Here is a 27,390-nt window from a genome sequence, read left to right as displayed (position 1 = left end):
GACAATTTGGCCAATGTTTAATTTGTCATTTCAGAGGTATTAACACAATCTATAACTAAAGACAATGCATGGCTATTTTTTCCATGACCTTCCAGGACCCTTGATCAATTCCAAAACTTTTCCAGTACTGGAAAAATATTTTTCTAATTTCAAAATATTTCCAGGAATTTCATGACCGTGGGAACCCTGTTGTTATGAGTGTGGCACTCTGCGATTCTCACCATCTGGTTGGCTGTGCGTGTGCGAGTGAGTGAGAGCACATACCTGTGCTGCTGGTGGTGTTTGTGAACTTCTTTGTGAAAGTCCTGTGGCGGGTTGGGGATGAAGCAGAATTCAGACAGGTAGCCTGCAGCATGGTCCACCTCACTGTAGTCACCTAGCTCCGCTGCACGGACACAAGGATGGATGGACAGACAGGGGGGAGAGGGGGAGAGAGAGAGAGAGAGAGAGAGAAAAGAGAAGGAGGGAGGGAGATGGGGCAGAGAAAAGGGAGAATGTACACATTAGTGCAGGGTTCCCCAATAGGCGGCTACTGTCAGGCCCCCACCAACCCCAGTAATAATGGTGGTATAAGAGCAGCAACAACACTAGTATATCGTCGTTGTCAGGTGGAAACCTCATATCTCCAAATGTGTACGTTCTTTCGCAAAGAAAGCCCTGCTTCATCATTCAAGGCCTTCTCACAAAAGTAGTGAAAACAGCAGATCTACAAGCACACGAGGCGTTGTGTGCTTGTAGATCGGCTGTCTTCACTAGTTTAAATCATTTTTAAAATGATAAATGCAAAACGTTTTGGACAGATTTTCACCCGCAAACGACGATATCTGAACTGTCACTGGAGTAGCGGGAACGCCACTGTCGTCCCCTGCAATGATGTGGCCCTCAGCTTGGTACCCTAGACATGATTCGGCCCTTGGGGAAAACTAATTGTGGAACCCTGGTTAGTGTCTTGGAATCAGGCTTAAGACTGCTTGGCTAGGCGGCCCTCTTGGGCATTATGGCAGCCATTTTGCTCTTACATCATACGTAGTTGGGGGGAGTGGTGTATGATGATGCAAGAGAAAAATGGCTGCCGTGTGAATATGGCGAAAAGCCATTAGACCCAGAGCCAATAGGATGGTGTGTGTGTGTGTGTGTGTGTGTGTGTGTGTGTGTGTGTGTGTGTGTGTGTGTGTGTGTGTGTGTGTGTGTGTGTGTGTGTGTGTGTGTGTGTGTGTGTGTGTGAGAGAGCCAATATGCTATAGATCAAGTTGATTGATCAAAGAAGAACATGCAAGGACAATCTGCTAGGTACAAACAAATGAGTTGCAGAGGGTCATCTCATCACATGGGTGGTGTGTGTTTGTGTGTTTGTGTGTGTGCATGCGTGCGTGCGTGCGTGCGTGCGTGTGTGTGTGTGTGTTCAATATACTGTAACAGATGGGCAGAAGGCATCTAAACATGTCTAAAAATAGCGGAAAACATAACATCAACAACATTACTGTCTTTGATCAATCACAGATAGAAAAAGAAAGTGTGATGCACGTGGGAAGAAAGGGAGAAATGATCTCTAATAATGTACAGAGTCCTCCGAGAGAGGGGGGGGAGAGGGAGAGAGAGAGAGAGAGAGAGAGAGAGAGAGAGAGAGAGAGAGATGTTGATCTATTTGGCATTCAGTTGATCAGATCATCAAATAACCAAAATGCATTTATTTCCAACGGGGTCCATAGCTAGGTTAAACCCATTCAGAACGGGTACACATTATTGTGTATCATTATTTTATGCTTTAACTATTGAAAAATAGCAGATATACAAGCTCGCAGCGCGGCACTCTTGTAGATCTGCTATTTTTGAAAAATCGTTGCGAGGCGTTGTGAGCATGTAGATCTGCTATTTTCACAATATTTATCTGCGGAACCGAGTCACATTAAATGTAATACCTACAATTCCAAGTGCTTGTCAGGGTGGGGGTCCCCAGTTCATATATGTTTATTTTGGGGGTCACGGCCTAAAAAGGTTTGAGAACCCCTGGTATAGAGCATTAACAAATTCATCCACCAGGAGCATTGACAACTCATTCTTATGACTTCCCATCTAGCCAAGCTTTATAAACTATATATTTTTTAAAGAGAGAAAAAAAAAGGCGAATATTCGACTTCGGTGAACAACGTCGAATAGTGACTTTGATATTCGAATATTCGAATATCTGGTGCGCACACGTGCATGCGTGCACGTGTTAATGTCCTGAACGCTATTTGTAGCTTAGTGGTTGCATGTAAAATCAGCCTGGAGTCACACAAGTACTCCCTGGACTAACCTGCTGCTCTGTAGTCTAAGCATATCGACCAGAGAATCCATTCTAACTAACCCTCCTATTGATGTGCTCAGAGGCTCCTGGGAGACATACTGTACAAGTGGCTTCAAGTCGATACTGTGGCTTTAAGTATCATCCTGGTGAGAGGAGATTAAGTTGGTCTTCTTTTGCTGGTGTCACCCTTTTTCCCAAACCCAGGACCGATTTGTGGGTCGCATACACATTTATATGGGTTCCTTATTTTTTTGGTTTTTCAATTATTATTATTTCAAAAGCTTTTCAAAAAACATTACCAAAAAAAGCTAAATTTTTCATAATAGAAAAAAAGAATGATTTTGAAGCTCAGTCCGCAGCTGACAGGGTGGTTTTCCATAAGATATTTATCCATTTGCAAGAAAATCCATACAGTTTGTAGTCAAGTCAATAACAAAGAAGAAAAGAAAGATACTTTAGCTTCGGCTCTGAGTAGGCTATATACTGTACTGTACATATTTCTTCTATTGACAGTACATAGGGACCTCAAAGCCTCAGCCAGTTCTTCAACTCTCCATGTATGGATTTTCATGTCAACTCAACTGTGTTGACAGTACAATGGAACAAGTGGGCTGATCACTTAAAGGCAGCGGTTCAAACTCTTTGTGCGCAAGGCGCATCAAGTCAGAATATCGAGGCTCACAAGCGATGCGTTGTGACTGTGAGCCTGTAGATCTTCTACTAGCCGCGAGCTTTGAACTCGCGTTGATCTCGTCTCTCGCGGGACTTTCGGATGTGCGTTCAACCAATGCTGTGTTAACCTGACTGAGCCAGATGGTGGCAGTAGTGCATAGGCTACCGCCCTACTTTACCATCTGAGATCTCTCGGGGGGAGTTGATAACGCTCGTAAAGTCCCGGGCCGGACGAATCAGCGGCAGCTACGGGCGGGCTCTGAGCGGCTCTGAGCCAATAGAGTCTGATTGCAGACCACGTGGATGCAGACAGGCCAATATGAGTGGTTGGAGTTGGCACTCCCAGACTGTGATAGAGAGACGGCCACATTCAATCACCTGCTAAAGAATTTGAAAAAATGGCCCACCCCTTACATCGGGTCTGCCCGAGCGATCCCAGATGATGGTAAGCAGAGCGATATGCAGCCAGGCATACGCACTGCTGCCATCATCGGGGCAGTCAGGTTAATGCTGTGTGGAAGTCCCGTGAGAAACGAGATTTCAACGCGAGTTCAAAGCTCAAGGCTTCACAACAATAATGGGGGCACCCGGTGAGAATAGACACCGTTTACTGACTAGTGGCATTATCTACGGCAGATAAGGTTTACACAGAGAGAAAATAAGCAGATTTATAATTCAACCAATCGCTCCTGTCTGAAGCCCTGGTCGGGTAGGGCAGATGGACCCAAAATACACTACATTGCATCTTTTGAAAAATGAAGTCTGGACCATTCTTTGGGACAACCGGAAACGCTGTTTGACAACAAAAGTTGTCGATGGCGGTAAGTAAGTGACCATCGCACATTTGCGGTAGCATTTTCCTAACAAACCCTTTCCCTTCTCTTTCTTTTGTGACGACTTTGGTTCCGCAGTTACCAAATATAAGTATAGAATGTCATGACTACCTGCCCTTATCTTTTCTTACAAGATGATAACACATCTTGAGGATGGGGGTCATTGTATAACTGAGGCATTATTTGAAGTTTTATTTCCAAAATCGATTTGTATTGTTTTCAGAATGCAGGCCTTGGGATGAATGTCATTTGCTCAGTCTCAGTACTCAGGCTGAGCTAACCGAGTTAGCAGCATAGCAGCTGCTTCAAGCTCTTTTCCCTAAAGCAAACGTTTATCTTCATAATCGGCCCTGGCCTAGCGTTAGGATAACTGACAATGCGGACATAGACCCAGCTAGTGTGTGTGTGTGTGTGTGTGTGTGTGTGTGTGTGTGTGTGTGTGTGTGTGTGTGTGTGTGTGTGTGTGTGTGTACGCACGCACATGCGTGCGTGCGGTCATGCCTATCATTGGTAGCCAAGTTAAGCAGTCTTCTCTGACCTATATAGCAGTGAAATCTCCCATGAAATGCTCCAGAGCAGAGTTGCCAGATTTTGTGAGAGAAATAAGCAACCACGTCTAAGAACAAAAAGCCCAAAAGAAGCGACTAAGCCACATGAGCACTTTAAGGAGCAAAAATAGTAGCCAATCATTTTTAAAAACCCTTTTTCTCCCCAATGTAGTCGTCATGCCAATTGATTCCTCCCGTCGCACATTTGTGTGATGTCACTGCTGTTGTATCCTACCGACTCACAAGTGAGCCCCCACCGGGAGGACATACGGGCCTTCGTCCTACTCCTCCCGCCCAACACTCCCTGCTGACAGGTGCCGCCCCCAGCCCATAGGAGTACATGCAACAGGGTTCCCAGTTCCCACACATTTTTACCAATTAATTTCCAAATCTTTTCCAGAATATTTAACCCAATTTCCAGGACTATATAACAATAACTCAGCTCAATAACAAGTCGCTTACTCCTATCCGCAATGCCCAAAGACAGGTAGTGTATGCCAGTGGTTCTCAACCTTTTCAGGCTGCGATCCCCGAAATAATCATATTTTAACTGGGGACACCCCACCCTGATGAGCACTAAGAGTTGAGGAATTTTGCATAACACGTTTCTATTGTGAAAATAGCCGATCTACATGCTCACAACGCCTCGCGTTGCGAGGCGACAATTTGGCCAATGTTTAATTTGTCATTTCAGAGGCATTAACAAAACCAATAACCAAAGACAATGCATAGCTATTTTTTTCCAGGACCTTCCAGGACCCTTGATCAATTCCAAAACCTTTCCAGTACTGGAAAAATATTTTTCTAATTTCAAAATATTTCCAGGAATTTCATGACCGTGGGAAGTGGGAACCCTGATGCAAGGACCAATATCTCCCTCCCCACCCGGCTTCCCTCCCCAAACACAGGCCAATTGTGTTCGCATAGACGCCCGAATACACCATGGTGGATTAGAACCAACAACCTCTGTGGTAGTGGGAAGCATTCTAACAGCACAGATGTGGCAGGGGGCTCACTTGCACAAAAGATGCTCAGATGGGGTTAAGGACAAATGACATGAAAATATTTGAGAACCACTGGTTTAATAAGAAAAAATAAATTGGAAGCAAGCTCAAATAAGCAAATACACTTTAGAAACAAGCCCACCAATATTTCGTCATTGTCGGGCAGAAACCTCGTATCTCCAAGTTTCAAATCTGTATGTTTTTTTTTTAAAGCCCTGCTTCATCATCATCAGAGTGCTGCACAAAAGTGGTGAAAATAGCAGATCTACAAATGTAGATCGGCTATCTTTTAAAACAATACAAAACGAACGGTTTTGGACATACAAGGTTTCCACCCGACAACGACGATTTACAAGTAACTTTACAGAAGAAAGAAGATGCCCAAAGTCACTTATAATAAGCAGACGAGGCAACGTTGCCCCAGAGAGGTAGAGGCCAGAGTGACAGTGAGGCAGAGTGGGGTTATGAGAGAGCGAGAGAGAGAGAGAGAGAGAGAGAGAGAGAGAGAGAGAGAGAGAGAGAGAGAGAGAGACAGAGACAGAGACAGAGAGACAGAGAGAGAGAGAGAGAGAGGGAACCAGAGTGATACACACAGCAAAGAAAACACACACGAGACGAGACAAAGACAACAGAGAAAGACAGCAAGCGCGGAAAAAGAGACGGAGACAAAGGGAGACGGAGAGGGAGGTAGAGGGAAATGCACACAGACAGAAGCTGGCGTGTCACAAGTCATTATTCAAGCCAATATGATGACAGAGGGCCCAGTCAGCAAAGCCTTGGGCTAAATGCTAAATCACCACCGCAGATCAGATTAGAGTCGAGACTAAATGCTATTACCAGCACACTATACGACCGACTTTAGGCTTGGCCTCGGTCCACTGCAGTGTTCCTCAACATATTGTTACTCTCGGGCAGAAACCCCTCATCTCCAAATGTAATGGCTTACTGGATCATACTACAGCGTCACACAAAACAATCAGGCAATGGTCCCGGGGAACATGCTGCCCACGGTTCAACCCCTGCAAACCAATATACTTCCAATGTGTCCCGCGAGTATGAGACTTAAGCCCATACCCGAATCCATTACGAAAGCCTAAAAGTATAACCTAGAGCAATTTCAGTAGAATAATGCCGTTATGCTGTAACCGCTCCAGTATTCAATTAAGTGCCTCTACCGTATCTCTGCAGCCCCCCCCCCCCCAATACTATTTTGTCCCAGTCAGGAATCTTTAGCAATAGCCCCAGGTTGAAACAGCACACGCTGCCTGGAACACTTGAAGAACTAGGGGTGTAACAATACATTTTAACAACGATACGATACGCATCACGATAAATGTTTAACGATTAGGGACGGACATCGGAATCGGCCAATATCAAAAATCGGCAGGTATTATATCAAACCGGCCGAATCGGTGACCGGCAGGTCACTGACATAAATACCGGTTTTATGCCAATTGTGTCTATGGCACTGCACAGCATGATGCTCTGGTCCTGTGACTAAAGTCAACATTAGCAAGTAGCAGCCAGTCTACTTAGTGGCAGCCTACAGAATACAGATGGTGCTCATTACCTTTGCAATGTAAGGATATATTCCATAATCCTGTGTCAATGTCGTCTCCAAAAAGAAGGGAAGAAAAGCATGCGTCACCTGCTTTCCTCCTGCCTAGTCCAGATGGTCATATTAGACTGGATATTGTCTGTGATTTTGGATATTGTACTATTGTGATTGATTTGGCATTAATGTTCTTCTAGCTTATTGGTACTCAAATTGAAGTATGTCTTGTAGGCCTACTTGGCCTGAAAAAAAGGGTATTGGAGCAACCCTATTTTCTAGTTCTTAGCTAAAGAAATCGGTATCGGAAAAATCGGATTTGGCAGGTCAGACCTTCATAATTAATTGCAATCGGTCCATCTCTATTAACGATACGATACATAGACGATATTGGTTCATTCATGGTGATACGATACGATTCGATTAAATGATTTAAAATCGATATAGTAACTATTTAGCAAAGAAATGAAATCTGTAACGTATAAAAAGATCTATCATTATGGAAGGAAGTAAACGCTGTGATTATCTAGCAAATACATGGACATTATATTTCAACACATATGGACAAACCCACCTTGACATGAACAGAGCTTACACACATTTATCGATAGACCAAGAGTAGCTATATGGAATGGAAGTAATTAGACCCCTCTTTTTCATTTTCCCTCTTAAAATTGATTTTTTGATTCAGTTGCTATATCGTTACACCCCTATGAAGAACATTTCTATCCATGCTTGATCATTTCAGCTACCACTGAAACAAACCCCTAATGGAATTCTAATGGTTCAGCGCGCGCGGACCACAAATGCGCCGGGAGCGCGACCACAATCATTACGTTTAAACAGCGTGCGTGTGCCGCTAAAGAGAGACCTAATGAATGGCCTTCTATTTGTTATCTGCAGTGTGTGTGCATCAGGGAAGCGCTACTTACACTGGACAGCATACGATGCCAGAAGCGCGGCTGTGTTGTGCGGACACGGCAACCTGGGGGAAACCACAAGCGTACACGCACACGCACACACACACACACACACACACACACACACACACACACACACGGTTGATTTAGCTTTGTGGATCAATAAAACAGCTAGTACAGTGTAGGTCTTTTCAATAGGAACCGTTTTACATTGACCCAATTGTTGCTGTAATAATGCTACTAATAAAAAGACAATAAAATGGTAAAAAGACAGAAAGGGTGAGGATATGATAGATATATAGAGATAGATATATAGACATACAGACAGACACTGCACATCTGTACACACTACATTTATTTGAAAACTTTTACTTTGTAGGTTGATTATTATTACAGATTAAAGATTTTTATACATTTGGAAACTTGAAATGGGACATTCTGCACAATGAGTACTTTTACTTTTGGTACTTTAAGTAAATTCTGATTCTGAAGTACTTTTACTCAAGTACATTTTGAATTCCGGACGTTTACTTGTAAAGTGTATTTCTACATTGCAGATTGATACTTTTACTTAAAGGAGTAGTTCACCCCCAAAATGACTTTTTTTCTATTGATTAGTCATGCCATGGAGAGAAGAGTTCAATATATTTTTTTGGTTTTTGTCACATTCCTAAGACAAAAATTTGATTCGAGTAAATTTAGCCCCATTGATTCCGGATGAGGGACCCATTTCGAAACGGGTCCCCATCCGGAACGAATGGGGGTAAATTTATCGTTATCACATTTTTGTCTTAGGAATGCGACAAAAAACTAAAAATATTATTGAACTCTAGTCTCCATGGCATGACTAATCAATAGAAAAAAAGTCATTTTGGGGGTGAACTACTCCTTCAAAACGTAAAAAATGCGAGTACTTTTCCCATCACTGACTGTTTCTGACGTTTATCAAATGAGTCACTTTGAAAGTGATCCCGGCTATATCGCTGACCACGGTTGTTGTCGTTATAGTTATCATTATTGTTTTGGTGCGGGAAACCCTAAAGTTCAATACGGCAGCTCCCTTATCACAATGAGTATAATGATGACGACACAAACTCACCTTCCAGTTAATATATCCTGCTTGATCTGGAGAAAATATTGGTACCTGAGGAGAGAGCAGATGTCAGTTGAACACAAGAGGCTAATTAATTCACCCAAAGGAGTTGGATTAAACCAGTTATCAGACATCTTTGCTGGAATTGTCTGTTGTTACCGGATGTATGAAAACAATGGACACCCGTCAGGCCTAGAGCTAGTATTATTCGAGACAATGGATTTATTTATTATACCTGTATTGAAAGGATAACTCCTTGAGATGTTATCATCTCGTTTTCGAGAGGGTCCTTAATCTATCACAACAGTTATTGCTACTATAGGAATAGCTTTTGCATGAAGCCGAGTGGTCAGTGGTGAGCCCGCCTGAGGAGCCAGAGCCCCTGGTTGTCCCTCTAATGCAGTGTTTCTCAACCTTTTTTCTGCATGGGCACACTTTTCATGTCCCAAGAATCCATGGGCACACCAACATAATACAGGGGTGTAAATATCGTCTCTGTCGGGAAGAAACCTTGTATCTCCAAGTTTCTTCGCAAAGTAAAGCCCTGCTTCATCATACAAGGCTGTCGCACAACAGTAGTGAAAACAGCAGATCTACAAGCACACAACGCCTCGCGGTGCGAGGCGTTGTGTGCTTGTAGATCGGCTGTTTTCACTAGTTTAAATCATTTTTAAAATGGCTTTCAAGCAGTTTCAAGGGGCACACTTGACCCTTCTCAGAGGCACACCAAAGGTCCCCAGGCACAGTGGTTGAGGAACACTGCTCTAATGAACGTGGTTCAAGAGGGACTCAAGGACTGCTACTGGGTTTGACGAGTTCCTCACAATGTGTTGGTGGCTTTATAACTGTCGTCGTTGATTCTGAATAGAAGGTGTTAATATGACTTGAGTCGCAAGTCACAATACCGTTAAGTGGGATATAGAAGTCTGTTTTCAACTACCCAAAGCAGTATAAGGGGCAAATAATCAAGTAAATATTATTTGCGTGAGGTATGGCGTCACAGACTGTCAAGACTCCCCCCAAGGGATCCCCAAGTCGAGAACCCCTGGCTCAGCTGGACTGGATCAAAAACAGAGGAGGCCGTTCATACCAGTGGTTCTCAACCTGTGGGTCCCCACATTATTTTGGGGGGTCCCTAGATGATTTAACTTAATGTGCAACATTGTTTTCTCATTCAACAGTAAACAAACCAAGGTCACGTTTAAGTGTGGGTTTCTGCATATTTCTAAAGTGTCAATTTAAGGGCGTTTTAATACCTCTAACATGACAAATTAAACATTGGCCAAATTGTCAGAGAAATTGTGAAAATAGGCGATCTACATGTAGATCTGCTATTTTCACAATAGAATCGTGTTATACAAAAAAAATCAGGGTGGGGGCCCCCAGTTAAAATATGATTATTTTGGGGGTCATGGCCTGAAAGGGTCGAGAACCACTGGTTCAGACCACAGCCTCACATTATTGTGTGGGTTTCACTCCGTGTCCCAAGTCATACACTCTCTCATATATTATTCCACCCGCTGTTTACCATCTAAATGAGCTGAAACAGCATGAAAACAGCAAAAAAGTATTTAGTCTCTCTACATCGCATGATTTAATGCTGTGAATTAGCGGTTACACCCCTTAACTATAAACTGGCAAGACTGTCGTGTGTGCGTGGATGTGCTCGTGGCAATGGCTGCAATCACGGGACGTCGGCAACACAAACAAACTGTTCCTAAAATGTGTCTGAGGACCGTGGCTCTGGTGAACTTTGCGGTTTCGACGGGATTGGAGTCTGAGTATGTTTTGATGAGTGTGGTTGAGGGAAGGAAATCGAATTCTAAAAGGTTTGAGTCCTCGCACCAAATGTGACCTCAACCACATTTGTACAATGTGGCCTTTCGCAATCCTCCTGCCCCCAACCTAGTGCATTATTGGTTTTCTATGACAAGGCGATACGATACGCATCACGACACATGTTGGTATATATTGGTTCATTCATGGCGATACGATACGATTCGATTGAATGATTTAAAAACGATATAGTAACTATTTAGAAATTAAATCTGTGTAAAACGTGTCAAAAGGGGCTTCCGGGAAGATGGCGGATGGAGTAACAGCCTGAAAAGCAAGCTCCCCGAGAGTCGGAAAATAAACTATGCAAAACAACATGTAAGATAAAAACATTTAATAAAAAGTGTGTGGAAGAAGCTAGGGCGACTCTAGAACCGGTAAAAATCACATAGTGGTGCTTAAAAACAAGTATTTGAGAGAAATAAGAAGAAGCTAAGATGGCGACAGCCGAGCAAATGGCGGAGGTGATCAGAGGACTCGCTGACATCAAACAAAACATGGAAACTTTTAGACAAGAAGTGAGACAAGACTTTGTAAAGCTGAAAGAAGAAATAAGGAGAGAGAACCAAGAAGAAATAAGGATACTAAAAGAAGAAATGGACACGCAGCAACAGAAGGTGAGCGGAGAGATGGAGGAACGAAAAGCGGAGATAGCGGAGGTCCAAAGCCGAGTGTTAGCAACGGAGGAGTGGCAAGTAGAGGCGAGCGAGTCGGTAGAATACCTGGAGGATCGGGTGAGGAGACTACAAGAAAGGCTGCTGGACATGCAATCGCGGCAAATGAGAAACAATATAAGGCTGTTCAATTGTCCAGAAACAGCAGAAGACGGGTCAAACATGGTTGACTTCATAGAGCAACTGATGTGGGCTGAACTAGGACACGGAGCTACAGATCATGCGAGCCCACCGAGCCCTGACGCGAAAACCTCGGGACGACGCGGCTCCCCCACGCTCGATCATTATCAACTTCCACAGATTTGATGTAAAAGAGTTGGTTCTCAGAAAGGCGTGGGCTAAGGAGATAAAGGTGGCCGGGAAGAGGCTCGGATGGGACCATGACTACCCACCAGAAGTGGTCAAACTTAGGAAGGAGTACGTGCCACTTAAACGGCTGTTAAAACAAGAAAAAATCACGTTTCAATCCCCATATACAAAGCTAAGAGTCCAGTGGGACGACGGAACGAAGGTGTATACGTCCGCGGCAGAAGCAGCGAGGGATATCCGAGCTAGAGGCTACAGGGAGAGGACAACACCGCGGACGCGGGCACCAGAATCGACGGCGGGGGACGTGGAGGCGGCGCTGGGCGAGGAGACGACGCAGGATACGGAGAAGATGCAGGATGAGGAGGCGCAGCAAGAAACGGGAACGGAGAGGACGGCTGACACGGCGATGGAGAAGGACAGACGAAGGAAGGAAAACGTGGAGAGATGGCAGCGTGTGTTGAGGAGAAAGACGGGAGAAGAAAAAAGAGGAATGTTGAAAAAGGGGAAAGACAGGAGGCAAGAACAGTCAAAGAATTGGCACAGTGGCCCCCAGCTTGTGCGCCTGAGGACACCACCACCGCCACCACCATCAACGACACCACCGACACCACCAACAACGCAGACACGGGTCGTAGACCCGGCGACGGGGGACGTGGAGGTGTCGCTGGAGACGGGAGCAGAGACGACAGGCGAGGCGGCGATGGACGAGAGACGGAGGAAGGAGGAGGTAGAGAGATGGCAGCGAGTATTGAGGAAGAAGACGGGAGAGAAAAGTGGAACGGTGGAAAAAGTGAAAGAAAGAGACAAGAACAGATAAAAAAGTGAGTGCGGGCACCGCATGCTATGGGAAAGAAAGGACAAGGGGAATCTAGAGTTGCAATAGAAGCATATTTGAATGACAGACGGGACCGACGAGGGGATGTTTAGTTTAGGGGGATTGTGTAGTTTTTGATATGTTTGTTGTTTTTTTTTTTACTCTTCTGTGTAGTTGGCTAGACGCTGGAAGGACCCAAGAGTAGGGAATATTTTCAGGTCTAGAGAGGGGGCCCTGTCCATGATGGGGACAAACCCCTCAGTTTAGTTAGAGAGGGTAGGGGGTAGTCGCCCCTAGGTGGAAGTCCTGTGTGTGTGTGTTTGTGTTAGTGTAGTAGTTTGTTTGTGAGTGCGTGTATGGCATGACATTTGGATGTTAACATTATATTGGACATAAACAGGTAGAACAGATGAGGGGAGATAAGTGAATAACTGATGGTTAATATTATGGGAATTATTTGAACAAAGGATGGTTAACAAGATGTGGATAGTGTCAATGAATGTAAATGTGATTAACTCTCCAGTATAAGGAGAAAGGGTGTAACGACGGACATGATGGTGGAAATGTTCTAATGAAAATGAAGATGGACTTGTGAAAAGGAAAAGAGAAAAAAAGGGAAAAAATAAGACAAAAAAGTAAAGCCTGTATATGAACAGTATGATGATGATTAATGTGAAGAGATGATGAATGCCATGGTGTATTTGTTTGTGTGAAAAAATCAATAAAAATTGAGTGAAAAAAAAAAAAAAAACGTGTCAAAAATCTATTATTATGGAAGTAAACGCTATCTAGCAAATACATGGACCTTGACATGAGCACAGAGATTACACACATTTATCGATAGACCAAGAGTAGCTATATGGAATGGAAACGTAATTAGACCCCTCTTTTTAATTTTCCCTCAAAAAATTGCCAAATACAATGCTCATATACTTAGTTTCCATAAAATCGCTTATTTGCATTGCAAAACGATTCGGTACCGATTATCTGCATTGAAAACGATAAACGATACTATATACAGAGCCAAACGGTACGATATTTGCCTTTGCAAATCGATATAGTAGATCATTGCAAATAAAAATAAAAAATCGATTCAGTTACTATATCGTTACACCCCTATGCTGAATGTGACAGATTTCAACCCAAATCAACAACCTGCGTCGCTCTGCTCCCCTTGATAATCGTAAGCCTGTTCTATATTTAGTTATGCGACAGTGCTGCGCACAAAAATAGTCCATATAAAAGCTTGTGTAAATAGCTGGTCTACACGTTGTGAGCCTGTAGAAGGGATATTTTGCGCACGATGCTTGTGCACAACTAAGTATAAATCAGGCTTTACAGCGTACGTTGTTCAGTGGCAGCATGGTACCCTGCACGATGTTAAATCTGCTCCAGTATGTTGATCCAAACGTGAACTAAGACTGTGAGTGTAAGTGTTTGTAAATCCACCAGGAGCTGGTCATATGGCTCAGTCGCGGATCTGAAGGTAAAATATTGCCTCAAATTGGTGTAAGTGAGCGAGTGGCCTAATGCAAATCACACCGTGAGGGGCCTTGAAATGAAAAAGGGTTGAGAATGACTGGTGTGCAGTGGTGGAAAGTAACTAAGTACATTTACTCAAGTATTTTGAGGTACTTGTTTGAGGTATTTGTATTTCCAGTACTTTTACTTCCACTCCACTACATCTCAGATCCAAATATCGTATGAGAAGATAAGTACGCTTCTCTACGCTATTCTAGAAGCTTACTAACGTACGCTTAGGTTATACGCTAAGGATATCCTAGGATATCCTAGGATATCCTGGAGCTGTAATAACTCCAGGACAAAGCCTTCTTTGCGCTACAGAAGTTACGCTGAAAGCGTAGTAACCGGAGATCTTGTGATACACTAGAATCTTGCGTCATTGTTTTCAGTCCGTTTCTCATCCGAGTCAATATGTGGTGGTCTAACAACAGTTCGAGTGGTCTCTTGGAACTATAAACAGACGATTCATGAAGAAAAAACTAACTTTGGAACGGCCAAAATAATCAATTTTGGAGGAGTCGCAACAGCCCCATTTTAGCTGTGAGGAGGTGGTTGTCAAAACTCGGATGAGGAGCAACAATAACAGAAATCCACCACACCAGGTAGGTACAATTATAAAAACATGCAAATTCAGGGGGGGATGTGTTTTGGTCTGGATTTCCCCTTTAAAAAATAGCAAATATACAAGCTCACAGGGCACAGAGTGCCGCGTTGCGAGTTTGAAGATCTGCTATTTTTGAAAGGGGAAATAGCAGATCTATATCCGTAGAGCTCTACCAGGTTCTTACCGTGTGTACTCTTCCTGAAGTTTCCCGGGGTCTGTCACAAAGAATTTGACTCTGAAGCTCAGGTTATGGGGAGAGCCTCCTGTAAGACACCATGGTAAGACAGCCACGAGAAGATAGGAGAAAAAATAGAAAAGAAAAGAGAATTATTGTCTTCCAATGATATTGTCCTACATAATCATCTAATCCTCAATTATTTGAGATAATCGCAAAATATATATATTTTTTTTCTTCACAAAGTTGGACTCATTTTCTTTTTAAATTATTGAATGTCAGTCATTTCTTTGTATATTCAAGTTATTTGTCATAACTGCTCTGTGCAATTTCTGCCTTCAAAGCCTAGATTTTTCTTTTCCTTTTCTTTATCATTTTGTATTCTTATGTTCCAATGTTCAATGGCAAAAAAAGCCACAGTTAAATCGTTAGGCTAATCGCAACTATTTGTACGACAATTAACAGCAGCCCTACTACCAAGGTCCGCCCGCAGAGCTCCATTGTTGCCGAGCTGAGTCCTCTATTAAGTTACACACTTGGCTATTGTGGCTTGGTTAGGTGCTGTGTAGCAGGGTGAATGTGGCTATTGTCTGAGAATACAATATGTGGGCTTGTTGGTGTAGGAACTATCCATTGCTGTTCTGATGAGTGTTACGTATTGCCAGTCACTTTAAAGAACTGAGAAGGAAGTCGATGTTGGCGCTCAAATGCATTTATAAATCTTTAACTTTTCAAACCCGGATCGCCTCCACAAAACACCAGATTTGTACCGCCCATGCACAAGGCAATCCCCACTTGACCAGGGGAGATATTGCACTTATAAGATTCAGGCGGTATTACTTGTTATTCCGTAGGTGTCCTAGCGGACACCAAAATGTCTCAATGGAATTGGAGTAGGGAGACCACCATTATCCACTGCACTACTTCTATAGTTATACTGTATCAGCGTACCGATTAGTTCAAATAACATTTAATTATAATTTCTTGATTAATTAAAGTCTTAAAATGTATCATGCATAGTTTGGTTCTGTACCAACTGTACCCAGACTGTGGTGGATTCAGTAGGGGGGGACAATGGGGACATGAATGCATGTAAGACCATGGATAATATGGCAGCTACTAGTGCCAGGAGAGAGGACGATATTCCCTCGTCACCGTCTATCAACAATATCTAGACAACAATGCATAAATAGAGACTCCAGATATCATCCCAGCTGTCAAGGCTGGGATGCCCACTATATAATCTCAAAGACACAGCCAAGGACTATCTCACTACTATCATATTGTTGCCAAAAGAGCTGCTCTCCCATGCGGTGTTCTTTAACAAATGTATTTTACGATGATAAGATATTCACCGGTTTGTGCAAAATAGGGCAGATCAGCATGGAACGTTATCGTGGATGTTATCTTGTAGTGTGCAAGGGATTGGGATTCAAATATGTCACCTCCTGATCAAGCCTCGGACCCATTATTATTATATCAAACATGTTTGAACAAAACTGAACGCCATCCTGTTTATTGTGACGCCCAATCCAAGCTCCTTGGCAAGTGTGTGCACCTCAGTCATGGAGTGGGCAGTCATGGAGTGGGCATTACATGTGTGATCGAGTCTCGTCAGTTTTAAAAGTCTTCAGAGTGTTTGAACAATAAGTGGAAGTGACACATGTTTGGCTAGGACGCGGTCCTGCTTAGATCCACATTTTATAGCCGTGGTTATACTCGTTATTATGCAAAAAGGGCCAAAACTGCAGGCAGAATATGCAAGCGAAAATATGTAGACCAACACATTCAGCAAGAATTCGACCTCTTTACTGTGGCGAAAAAACAACAAGAAAACACTGAAATACTGTTATTTCTTTCCCATTCATTTCAATCAGTAGCTAACAATAACACTGGGTTGAATCACAGTTCAACTGCAGCCGCAGGAGGACTGCTGATGTCTTCTTCCTAATTGTTCTGCAAGTTACACATTCTATTACTCATTATTATCAAAAACAAGAGCAGAGTTGAAGTGGAGTTTAATCATCGCTGGAGGAGAATTCTGAATTTTGAAATCATGACTAAAGTGCACTGGAGACGGTTGATTTAAAACCCATCACTTAAGGTGGGTTATTTATTTTATTAACCACTTAAGCCCTATTTTATACTTTGGCTAATCAGAAAGAGCCGATCTAGAGTAGGTTCGCTATTTTTAGAATTTCAGTTTTTAATCTTTTCCCTTTTTATCTTGTAAATGATTGAAACATATTGCCTATAATGACATGCCCAAAGCAGGGCTGCCAGGCTGAAATTGGTTAAATGGATGCCCGACGTGGATTGAAGTCAGCGGCTCTTGGGACAATAGGGAAGTGTTTGTTTAAGGTGGCACGTGTGAAGGGTTCACCTACTTTTTAACTGCTTCCTGATGGGCTTGTTGGGATCCAGCCAGCGCTGTAAAACATTGATGAGAAGAGACTTCAGAGACACCATAACACTTCCACTGCACTACTTCACCGTCTCACTGATTCACTACCAGCCCAGTCAGCTACACACACACGCCTGCCAGACACACGTTAACACTGTTTGCATAGTTGCACGTGCTCACATTCTCTCACATGCACACACGCACACGCACACACACACACACACACACACACACACACACACACACACACGGAAGTTGAATATTTACATTTAATGATATTTACTTCTCAAACACACACCTTGACTTTAGAACTGCTTGTCAAAGAAACAACACACACGCATAGACACACACACACACAGACACACGCATAGACATATATGCTAACCCTCCTCAAATGTGCATTAGAGTGTGTGCTAACTGGTTGTGTTGCGTGATATAGCTCTCTACTGCCCCTAGAGAACACTAGTGGCTTCTTCTTCTTCTTTCGTGTATCATCATCCTTGATGATTGGTTGACAACATTTTATTTCACAAGATTTCTTGTTTATCTCTGGTCACACGCACCACGGAGGAGACACAACAGGAAAAGGGTAGGAACCGCTGACTGACCACTGTAGGTGTGAGGGCCCTGACATCACACTCTGGCTTCACTGTGATGTTACACTAACAGAATCCATTTATTGCCCATACAAGGAGTTCCCTGATGTGATGTCATCAATATTAAGCCCATATCTAACAGGACTTCATATGGGAATGCCCATATATGGAGGCCACATCGGCCACATACCACACCAACAGAATCCATATATGGCCAAGACAGCCCATATCTGTGTGGCTGGTTCTACAGACAGGGATCTCCATGTATGGGCATAAAAGAGTATGATGTCAGATGTCATAGACGTCATAGCCATAGGACTTTCATATAACGAATAACTGGGTAAGCATGTTTGGAATCTCACAGCATACGAGACAGAGTGTAACACGCACACACACACGTTGACATCTAGCATACATATACACGCACATTTTACACACACACACACACACACACACACACACACACACACACACACACACACACACACACACACACACACACACACACACACACACACACACACACACACACACACACACACACACACACACACACACACACACACTGCTACTGACCGGTGTGTCTGAGGAGTCGTCAGTCAGGTGAAGGCCAAAGTAGTCTCTCTCAGTCAGCTCCAGGTGTTTAAAGACAGCGTCCAGCAGCACCTGACCATGGTCCGACTTCTGCAAAGGGAGACACATCACGTTACACTGCATTCAATCTGGGAACCCATAGGCACAAAAAAGAGGAAAAAACAGCAGCCTCCACAGCTTTTTGAGCGGTGCACGCACTCCCAAGCTTGACTGTGTAACTATGTATATAACTATGTAAGTATGTAGCATACAGTAACTACTGTATGTATGAGTATGAGTATGAGTACACTGCAAACAGGGTGACCAATAGAGTTCTCAACGGGCCTGAAAATGAAGGCCCGGCCCTAACTGGGCCCTAACTGGCCTGGCCCGACTACTTAGCATACATTTAAGGCCCTACCCGGCCCCGAAAACGTTGGGTCGGGTCTGGTCTGGTCGGGTTTGGGAATAATTTGATAACTCTATCACAGAGTAAAAGTAATAAAATATTTAAAAAATATATTTTCTTTTTTCATTGAGCCCGAGGCCCTACCCAGCCCAACTAATTAGCATACATGTTAGGCCCTACCCTAAATGTCAGGTCAGGTTCAGGCAGAATTTGACGCGCGCACACACACACACACACACACACACACACACACACACACACACACACACACACACACACACACACACACACACACACACACACACACACACACACACACACACACACACACACACACACACACACACACACACACAGTATAGCTGAACTGCTCAAATGCACCGCTCACTTCAAACTGGGTTAGATTTCTTTTTCTGCACGCGTGACAGTGGGAGCTATTTGTATAGTATTATTCACATATGGATATACTCTGTCTCTAAAACATAATTTGATAAGAAAACCCGTTTTGAGGTTTTATATCTTCGCGCTAAATTCAAATGAACCGGGAGGAAGGGAGGTGTGCGGGGCAGCGGGGAGGAGAGGAGGAGATTGTTTATCGTGTGGAACACTAACACTGTGTCAGATAATTAATCGACTCCTCAAGAGAGGGAGACAGGGTGTGTCGGGAGGATGTAGGTGAAAATGAGCTAAAGGTGGTACAAAGAATCCTTTCTCATTGCTTGGGACATGGTGCCTGCTGGTACAAAAATAAACGTCTAAATTACTTTAATTTGGCGAGAGCGATGAAGTCAGAGATGGACAAAGAAACGAAGAGAGAGAGAGAGAGAGAGAGAGAGAGAGAGAGAGAGAGAGAAAAAGAGAGCGAGAGAGAGATAGAGAGCGAGAGAGAGAGAGAAAGAGAGAGAGATAATTAGTTGTCTGATGTCAAATGCTTGCTAAGTGAGAGTAGACCCTGACGCCCTTTATGCATGACTAGGCCTGTCACAATTATTACATAATCGTCTAATTGCAATTATTTTACATAATCGTCATAATCTGTTCCATGTTATCATATATATATATATATATATTATGTATATATATTTTTTAAAATATTTTTTTAAATAGTGGAAATAGCAGATCTACAAGCACTATGAGCTGTCTTTGGACATTCTGGGCACAAAACACCTTCAACAGTGTCAGTAGCTCGATAGCTAACTGGGCCGGGAGAGTGTTTTTTGCAGGTCTTTCAGTCCGAGTGTATCAAAAAAGCAACTGGGTTAAGCACCGTTGGTCCGACCAGTTTTAACATTCACCAGGTTAGCATACACCAGCGCCGTCAGGTTAGCATTCACCAGTGTTAGTTTTACTGAGGTTAGGGTTAGGGTTAGCTTTAGGTGTATCTCCCTACCCCCGACTTTCGTCACCTCCGCGCAGCCAATCACAAGCTTCCGCTGCCTTAACCCAGTTGCTTTTTTGATACACTCGGACTGAACGACCTGCAAAAAACAATCTCCAGTGTTGTTGATTGACTGACTGGCTCTAGCAGGCAGAGTGATTGGCTAAATATATGGCAGGCAGACCAAGTGACCAAACCGACAAAAGAAAAACAAATTGCCTGACTAACTGACTTAGTTCAAAATGAATGACTGTCTGGTAAAAAATTAAAAAGATTTAAAAAAATCGAACCTCTGTTCGAAGTGGAGCTGTGTGTGTGTGTGTGTGTGTGTGTGTGTGTGTGTGTGTGTGTGTGTGTGTGTGTGTGTGTGTGTGTGTGTGTGTGTGTGTGTGTGTGTGTGTGTATTGCAGTTGATGCTCAGGGCAGGCTAGACTCAACAGCACCTCTCTGGTCACCCAGGGTTACTACATACAGGCTACATACAGACCCACAGACCCACCCACATACCCACATACCCACCCACATACCTACACACACGGCCACGTATAGGGAGCTTGTATTCCACACAGCTCCAAAAAATGCCCTGACAAAGACGGCTATACATGTGACTGGCTGAATCACTCAGTGAACGGCTGACTGACTGGATCATTGGCTGACTGACCGACCGGGGATCACACAAACGAGGAAGTGAAGAAACGAGCAGGCCTCTAATCTGATGTTTCCTCATGGGGGGGAGGGGGGAGGGGCTATTCATAGATATGTCTGAGTGTGTGTGTGTGTGTGTGTGTGTGTGTGTGTGTGTGTGTGTGTGTGTGTGTGTGTGTGTGTGTGTGTGTGTGATTGCACCCCCTACTATGAAGTGGCTTTTCAGGCTGGATGTGGGAGCCCACTGTGGTGTTTTTATACTGTGCTCCCAGGAAACTAGTCGCCACTGTGTGTGTGTGTGTGTGTGTGTGTGTGTGTGTGTGTGTGTGTATACACACTGGTCTCCTCTGGTATTCAGAAAGCGCCTGAGCCAAATGTGCAAATGCTGCCAGTGCAGAAGCAAACAACCATACATTATTTAAATGGAGCGAGGAGTACACACACACACACACACACACACACACACACACACACACACACACACACACACACACACACACACACACACACACACACACACACACACACACACACACACACACACACACACACACACACACACACACACACACACACACACACACAGTGTCACGCTCTTTATGTTCTTTTGCGCAACCAACTACAGCGGCAAACTCCATAATAGAGCAGGCAGACAGTTGGGGTGGGACGAAGAGCGAGAGACCCTGGGAGTGACTTGTGAAAGTGAGGGGAGAGAGAGAGAGAGAGAGAGAGAGAGAGAGAGATAAAGAGGGGAGGGGGGACTGGGAACGACAGAGTGAGCAGGGGAAGAAGAGAAAAGGAGTGATTGACGATGCAGAGGAGGAAGACAAACGCTCTTTGTGTCGGCCTTCATCAATCCACTAGCAACACTGAGTGAAATGCACTGTGTGTGTGTGTGTGTGTGTGTGTGTGTGTGTGTGTGTGTGTGTGTGTGTGTGTGTGTGTGTGTGTAGGGGCGTCACAAGGGGGGGAAAGTGGGACTGAGTTAGTAGGGCCCAAGGTGAAGGGGCCTTAATTATTTTATACTTTAGCTATTGATAAATAGCAGATATACCAGCTCACAGCTCGGTACCGAGTGCCACACTGCGAGCTTGTAGATCTGCTATTTTTTAAAAGTCGTGAAAACGTGTGCAAATCATATGTATTTTTTAAGCAAACATTTGTAACTCACATTTTGCTTCTGGAGGGTCCCTGGAAATAAATATTTTGAGATGGGGGTCCGTGGCCAAATACATATCATTTTGGGGTTCCTTCACATGAAAAAGTTTGAGCACCACTGACATAGAAACATACTGTAGGTTTTTCATTTTTTTTTTAAAGGATTTGAAATATTCAAAGACTTAGCAGATCTACAAGCTTGCAGCGCGCTGTGAGCTTGTAGATCTGCTAATTTTCAATAGTTAAAGCACAACATAATGTGTAATAATGCGTTCCCAGTCTAAATGGGTTAAACGCCCTCCCCCTATGAAGAACAATCATGGGGGCCCCGCAGTGAATCCTTGTACCCAGGGCCCAGAATTTGGTGCGACACCCCTGTGTGTGTGTGTGTGTGTGTGTGTGTGTGTGTGTGTGTGTGTGTGTGTGTGTGTGTGTGTGTGTGTGAGAAAGGGGGATGAGAAAGGGACAGAGAAAGTAACAGAGAGAGACATTGAGAAAGAGAATGATTTGAGAGAGTGAGGGAGATGCTCTGATAAAAAGGGGACCTTCACTTCACACTGCACACACTCACACTTAAAGGCCCATAATACTGCCATCAATGCACGTCATTGTCTATTCACAGCTTCAGCCATACTTTGTACAAGATCACAGGCTTTATTCTCAGAGCTTGCATTTGTGTACATTCCATCAAAGGTTATTAACAACTCATTTGCTGCCAGATTTTGATTGATTTAGCTTCTGCCAGCCATTTTCAACATTTTCACTTGCCTTTCGAGACCCAAATAATGTTCTACTTCACCTACATACATATGTACGTACGTACATATATATACAGTAGCTCAAAATAAAGATCTACTCCTCTATTTTCCAACAAAAAAGTAAGACCCAGGGCCAGGCATGTTCCATTCTTTAGTTATCCGTTTGAATAGAGCACGGCCAAAACATGCATTTATACATATACTGTACACGCATTTTTTATTTCTCAAACCAGAGAGGGAATTCGCTGCTTGATCTCTCTGTTAGACCACCAGAGGTGTGTGTGTGTGTGTGTGTGTGTGTGTGTGTGTGTGTGTGTGTGTGTGTGTGTGTGTGTGTGTGTGTGTGTGTGTGTGTGTGTGTGTGTGTGTGCTAGAGACCTGCACAGGCCTGAAATTCAGGCCCAGCCCGGCCCCTTTGGTACCGCTATTTACAGCCCAAGCCCGGCACCTTATTTATTTAATTGTTTTCGTGCGTGGCTTGACTGGTGCGTGCAGCAGCTACACTCTCAAGGGCAGTCCATACTGTCACTGACCACAAACTTTGCGTCGGAATGGTCCGGTTCAACTACAAAATGACTCGTCACTCGTAACTTCTGAAAAGGATTTCCCCTAATTTGAGTTCGGAAAGCTGCACGCACATCAGAAAGTCGGCAGAATTTGTCGGGTTGCCATGGATAAAATTGTCTCGTAAAATATGGAGAATCGCCCAGTTTACTAAAAGACGCGTCCCGTAATTAACTGAGTTCGGGGAATCAATATGAACTAGAAATACTGTTCCTAAAGGAAACAGTGTGTTTTGAAACAGTTTTTTCCACCAATTTCCAATTGCACCTCATTGGCTAAGGGCCCTGCCTTTCTACTGTCGGGGAGAAATTGACTGATAGATAAATAATGAAGATAACATACAACAAATACTGGGCAATTTATTTGAGACATGACGGTGATTCTACAGTAGTGTTCCTACTTTGGCTTGTCTCGCGTGTGTGAATGTGTGACAGTCTTGGGTCTAGAAGAAAAACCCTCTGCTCATTGCGGCAGCTCATTGGCTAATGTACTCATGACACGACCAATGAGAGTTTGCGCTTTCAGTGTTGCTATAGATACATGAGAGAACCCATAGCCTAGAGGGCTGTCATCTCTATTATCTGTGTTGTCTAGGGTGAAATTCACAGCGCAAAATGTTCCGAGCATGGTTCTGAGCCCGGCCCGGCTATAGGCCCCATGGTGAGATCCAGAAACGGGCCGAGCCCGTTTTGGCGGTTCTGGCGCACAATTTGGAATCACACCACAGCTCTAGGCGGAGCGGCTCGTTTCACCAGCGTCGGCAGGTTAGCTACTCACCAGCGTCAGTTTTACTGAGGTTAGGGTTAGGCGGAGTAGATGATGTTTTAACCCAAATGCATTTGGGTCCCCATCCGGAACCAATTATTATATTATTGAACTCAAGTCTCCATGGTGTGAGTATAATCAATAGAAAAATACATTTTGGGGATGAACTACTCCTTTAAGGGGAAAATGTGTTTCATCATGCAGTCACTACTCTGTGGAATGCGCCCCATTCAGCCCTGAAATCCCTACATCATGGGTCTTCAACGGAGCTTGAGAGCTTGTAGATCGGCTATTTTCGGCAAATAGGTTTGGTGTACAGGTAAAAAAAGAGCAGACCAAGTACAGTCAAGTTAACTAAAACACAAATCCAACATCGACTGATGACAGTGCTGTCAAACAAGTCTATGAATCTATCTGTGAAATCGATGAAAATCTGCATCACACAAACAATATGGAGAGGGGGTCCCTGCTTCATCTCTCTCCCAGCTAAGGGGTCCTTGGCCTGAAAACGTTGAAGACCTCTGCCCTACATTATCTTGCAAGATTTAAGAATGATCTCAAATCATGGCTCCATCTTGACATTAACTGGTCATAGTTAGATCAGATGTGTCTTCTTGAAGGACCATAAGGCAGCTGACAATGACAGGTCTGGTCAACTCAATTCAACTTGCAGTCGGGAACAAACTGGATAGTAGTTTTACCCTTTTCATGCACAGCACAAAATCGTGCACTGTGCAACTGTGCATGCGTAGAACGGGTACACATTATTGTGTATTATTATTTTATGCTTTAACTATTGAAAAATAGCAGATATACAAGCTCACAGCCTGTAGATCTGCTATGTTTGAAAAATTGTGAAAATTAGAATTTTGACCCGATTCTATAAGTGTCTTTTGAATCCTTCTAAGGTTTTTTGAAAACCTATGTTTCTATGTCAGCTGGCCAGCAATCGTCAAAGAAAAGGTCCTTTTCACTTAATTGGACCTCAGTTAGTGTGTTCTTGAGAGACTACTATGTCAGTGGTCCTCAAACCTTTTCATGTGAAGGACCTCTCAAAATATTTAGTTCCAGGGACCACCCAGAAGCAAAATTCTGCTTTAAAAATACATATATTCAAAGATTTGCACACATTTTCACGACTTTTTCAAAAATAGCAGATCTAAAAGCTCGCAGCGTGGCACTCGGTGCCCGCGCTGTGAGCTTGTATATCTGCTATTTTTCAATAGTTAAAGCATTCAATAATTCTAGGCCTAAATGGGTTAAAGAGCACAAGGCTGAAGACAGGACCACCAGTAAGACTCCCTAATCCGAAGATAAGCGACCGTCAGGTGGCAGCGTGATTTTAGGGCAAAATGTGTAGGAGCAGTGTCCAAAAATGTGTTTGAAAAAATCTGCCTGATGGTGGCGCTATATGGGACAGATCCATGTTGATGACATGATTGTAGACTAAGTGTGTACCGATTTGCGTGATTTTAGGGCAAAATTTGTAGGAGCAGTGTCCAAAAATGTGTTTGAAAAAATCAGCCTGATGGTTGGGCTATATGGGACAGATCCATGTTGATGACATGAGTGTAGACATACTGTGTAGCGATTTGTGTGATTTTAGGGCAAAATCTGTAGGAGTAGTGTCCAAAAATGTGTTTTAAAAAATCAGCCTGAAGGTGGCGCTAGAAGAGGGCCGTGTGAGAATTGTGACGTGTGACATGTGACAGACTGACAGACTGACTGACTGACAGACAGCTGGTCGAGGTTTTGATAAACATTACTGTATGTCACACAAAAGTTAAATGGTGATGGAATTAGAGATGTCTTATGCTAGATCGGTGTAAAGTGCTCCTAGCATCTATCCGAATAGTCAACGAGAAGGTTCTCCTCAACAGTTATTGAAACATTTTCACCCCCCCCCCCCCCCCCCCCCCCCCCATCCCATCCGGCGGCTAAACTGAGGCTGCTGTGCCAACGTGTGTTCAAGAATGATGGAAATTCACAAGACGTGAGGCAGCTTGTCAAGACAGGAATACAGGTTGGTGAAAGAAACACACTCTCTCTCTCTCTCTCTCTCTCTCTCTCTCTCTCTCTCTCTCTCTCTCTCTCTCTCTCTCTCTCTCTCTCTCTCTCTCTCTCTCTCTCTCTCTCTCTCTCTCTCTCTCTCTCTCTCTCTCTCTCTCTCTCTCTCTCTCTCTCTCACACTCACACAAACAAACAGAAACCTGATATGCGAATAAGAACAGCAAACTGAATGACCATTATAAGATAAAATTGTGCAAATAATTAGAATATTCTTCCCACACCACACATGGAAACCCCCCCCCCCCGACGACATTTTGGAAATATAAGAGGTATAATACTGCAAGCTTTACACCCACCCACAATATGACACCCTCACACCCATCTCCACATAGCAGAACCTCTCTATTTCTGGAGTTGGGGCAGGCATAAGCACCACCACACAGACACACCCATGCGTGTGCGCGTGCGCCACACACACACACACACACTAACTAATATATTCTCCATATTGTTTTCATACAAATACTCAGCCAAGACTCCCACACACAAACACACATAATTAGAACGAAGCAGTGTCACCAAAAAAACAGCAGCTGCACCAGTGTGCGTCTAATTTCTCCATTCCGGCTCCTTGGTTTCATCTCCCAGTTATGGAGAGAGGACCAGGAGTGGATGAGCCACTGACTGTGTACACGCACACGCACACACACACACACACACACACACACACACACACACACACACACACACACACACACACACACACACACACACACACACACACACACACGGGTATAAACCAGGGGTTCCCAAACTTTTTTGTCTCAGGGCACCCCATAAATAGTTTGAATCCGAGGCACCCCTACATTATAATTTTCACTCCCAGCACCTTATATTTATAGGATTATCGTCGTTGTCGTGTGGAAACCTTGTATGTCCAAAACCGTTCGTTTTGTATTTATCATCTATAAAATGTACTAAACTAGTGAAAACAGCAGATCTACAAGCACACAACGCCTCGCGTCGCGAGGCGTTGTGTGCTTGTAGATCGTCTGTTTTCACTAGTTTTGTGCGACGGTCTTGTATGATGAAGCAGGGCTTTACTTGACCAAAAGACGTACACATTTGAAAGTTGGAGATACGAGGTTTCTGCCTGACAGTGACATATCTTAGTGATTATGTTGCGAGGAAAACGTTGAGATAATAGCCATTTTGGTTAGAACTTCAAGTTTAAAATTATACTAAATATTTTTTCAAGTGTCCAAATAAATTCCAAATATCTTCA

General features: G+C 43.7%; 1 protein-coding gene across 1 annotated transcript in view; it reads right to left on the bottom strand.

Annotated features, from left to right (window-relative positions):
• ptpn4a (protein tyrosine phosphatase non-receptor type 4a) overlaps nucleotides 1-27,390 on the bottom strand; it is a gene marked incomplete at its 3' end in the record, with an annotated part of 142,647 nt that overhangs the window by 47,039 nt on the left and 68,218 nt on the right. The window contains exons 3-8 of the mRNA XM_080752885.1: nucleotides 18,422-18,529; nucleotides 17,233-17,275; nucleotides 14,855-14,933; nucleotides 8,916-8,960; nucleotides 7,829-7,881; nucleotides 265-385 (exon numbers count right to left, since the gene is read on the bottom strand). Of these exons, the coding sequence (XP_080609011.1) occupies nucleotides 265-385; nucleotides 7,829-7,881; nucleotides 8,916-8,960; nucleotides 14,855-14,933; nucleotides 17,233-17,275; nucleotides 18,422-18,529 (449 nt within the window). The remainder of the gene's footprint in view (nucleotides 1-264; nucleotides 386-7,828; nucleotides 7,882-8,915; nucleotides 8,961-14,854; nucleotides 14,934-17,232; nucleotides 17,276-18,421; nucleotides 18,530-27,390) is intronic.

The sequence above is a fragment of the Nannobrachium achirus genome, assembly GCF_963921795.1.
Source record: "Nannobrachium achirus genome assembly, chromosome: 22".
Lineage (NCBI taxonomy): Eukaryota > Metazoa > Chordata > Actinopteri > Myctophiformes > Myctophidae > Nannobrachium > Nannobrachium achirus.
Note: the sequence above shows the minus strand (reverse complement) of the source record. Positions and strands in the feature narration are given on the sequence as shown.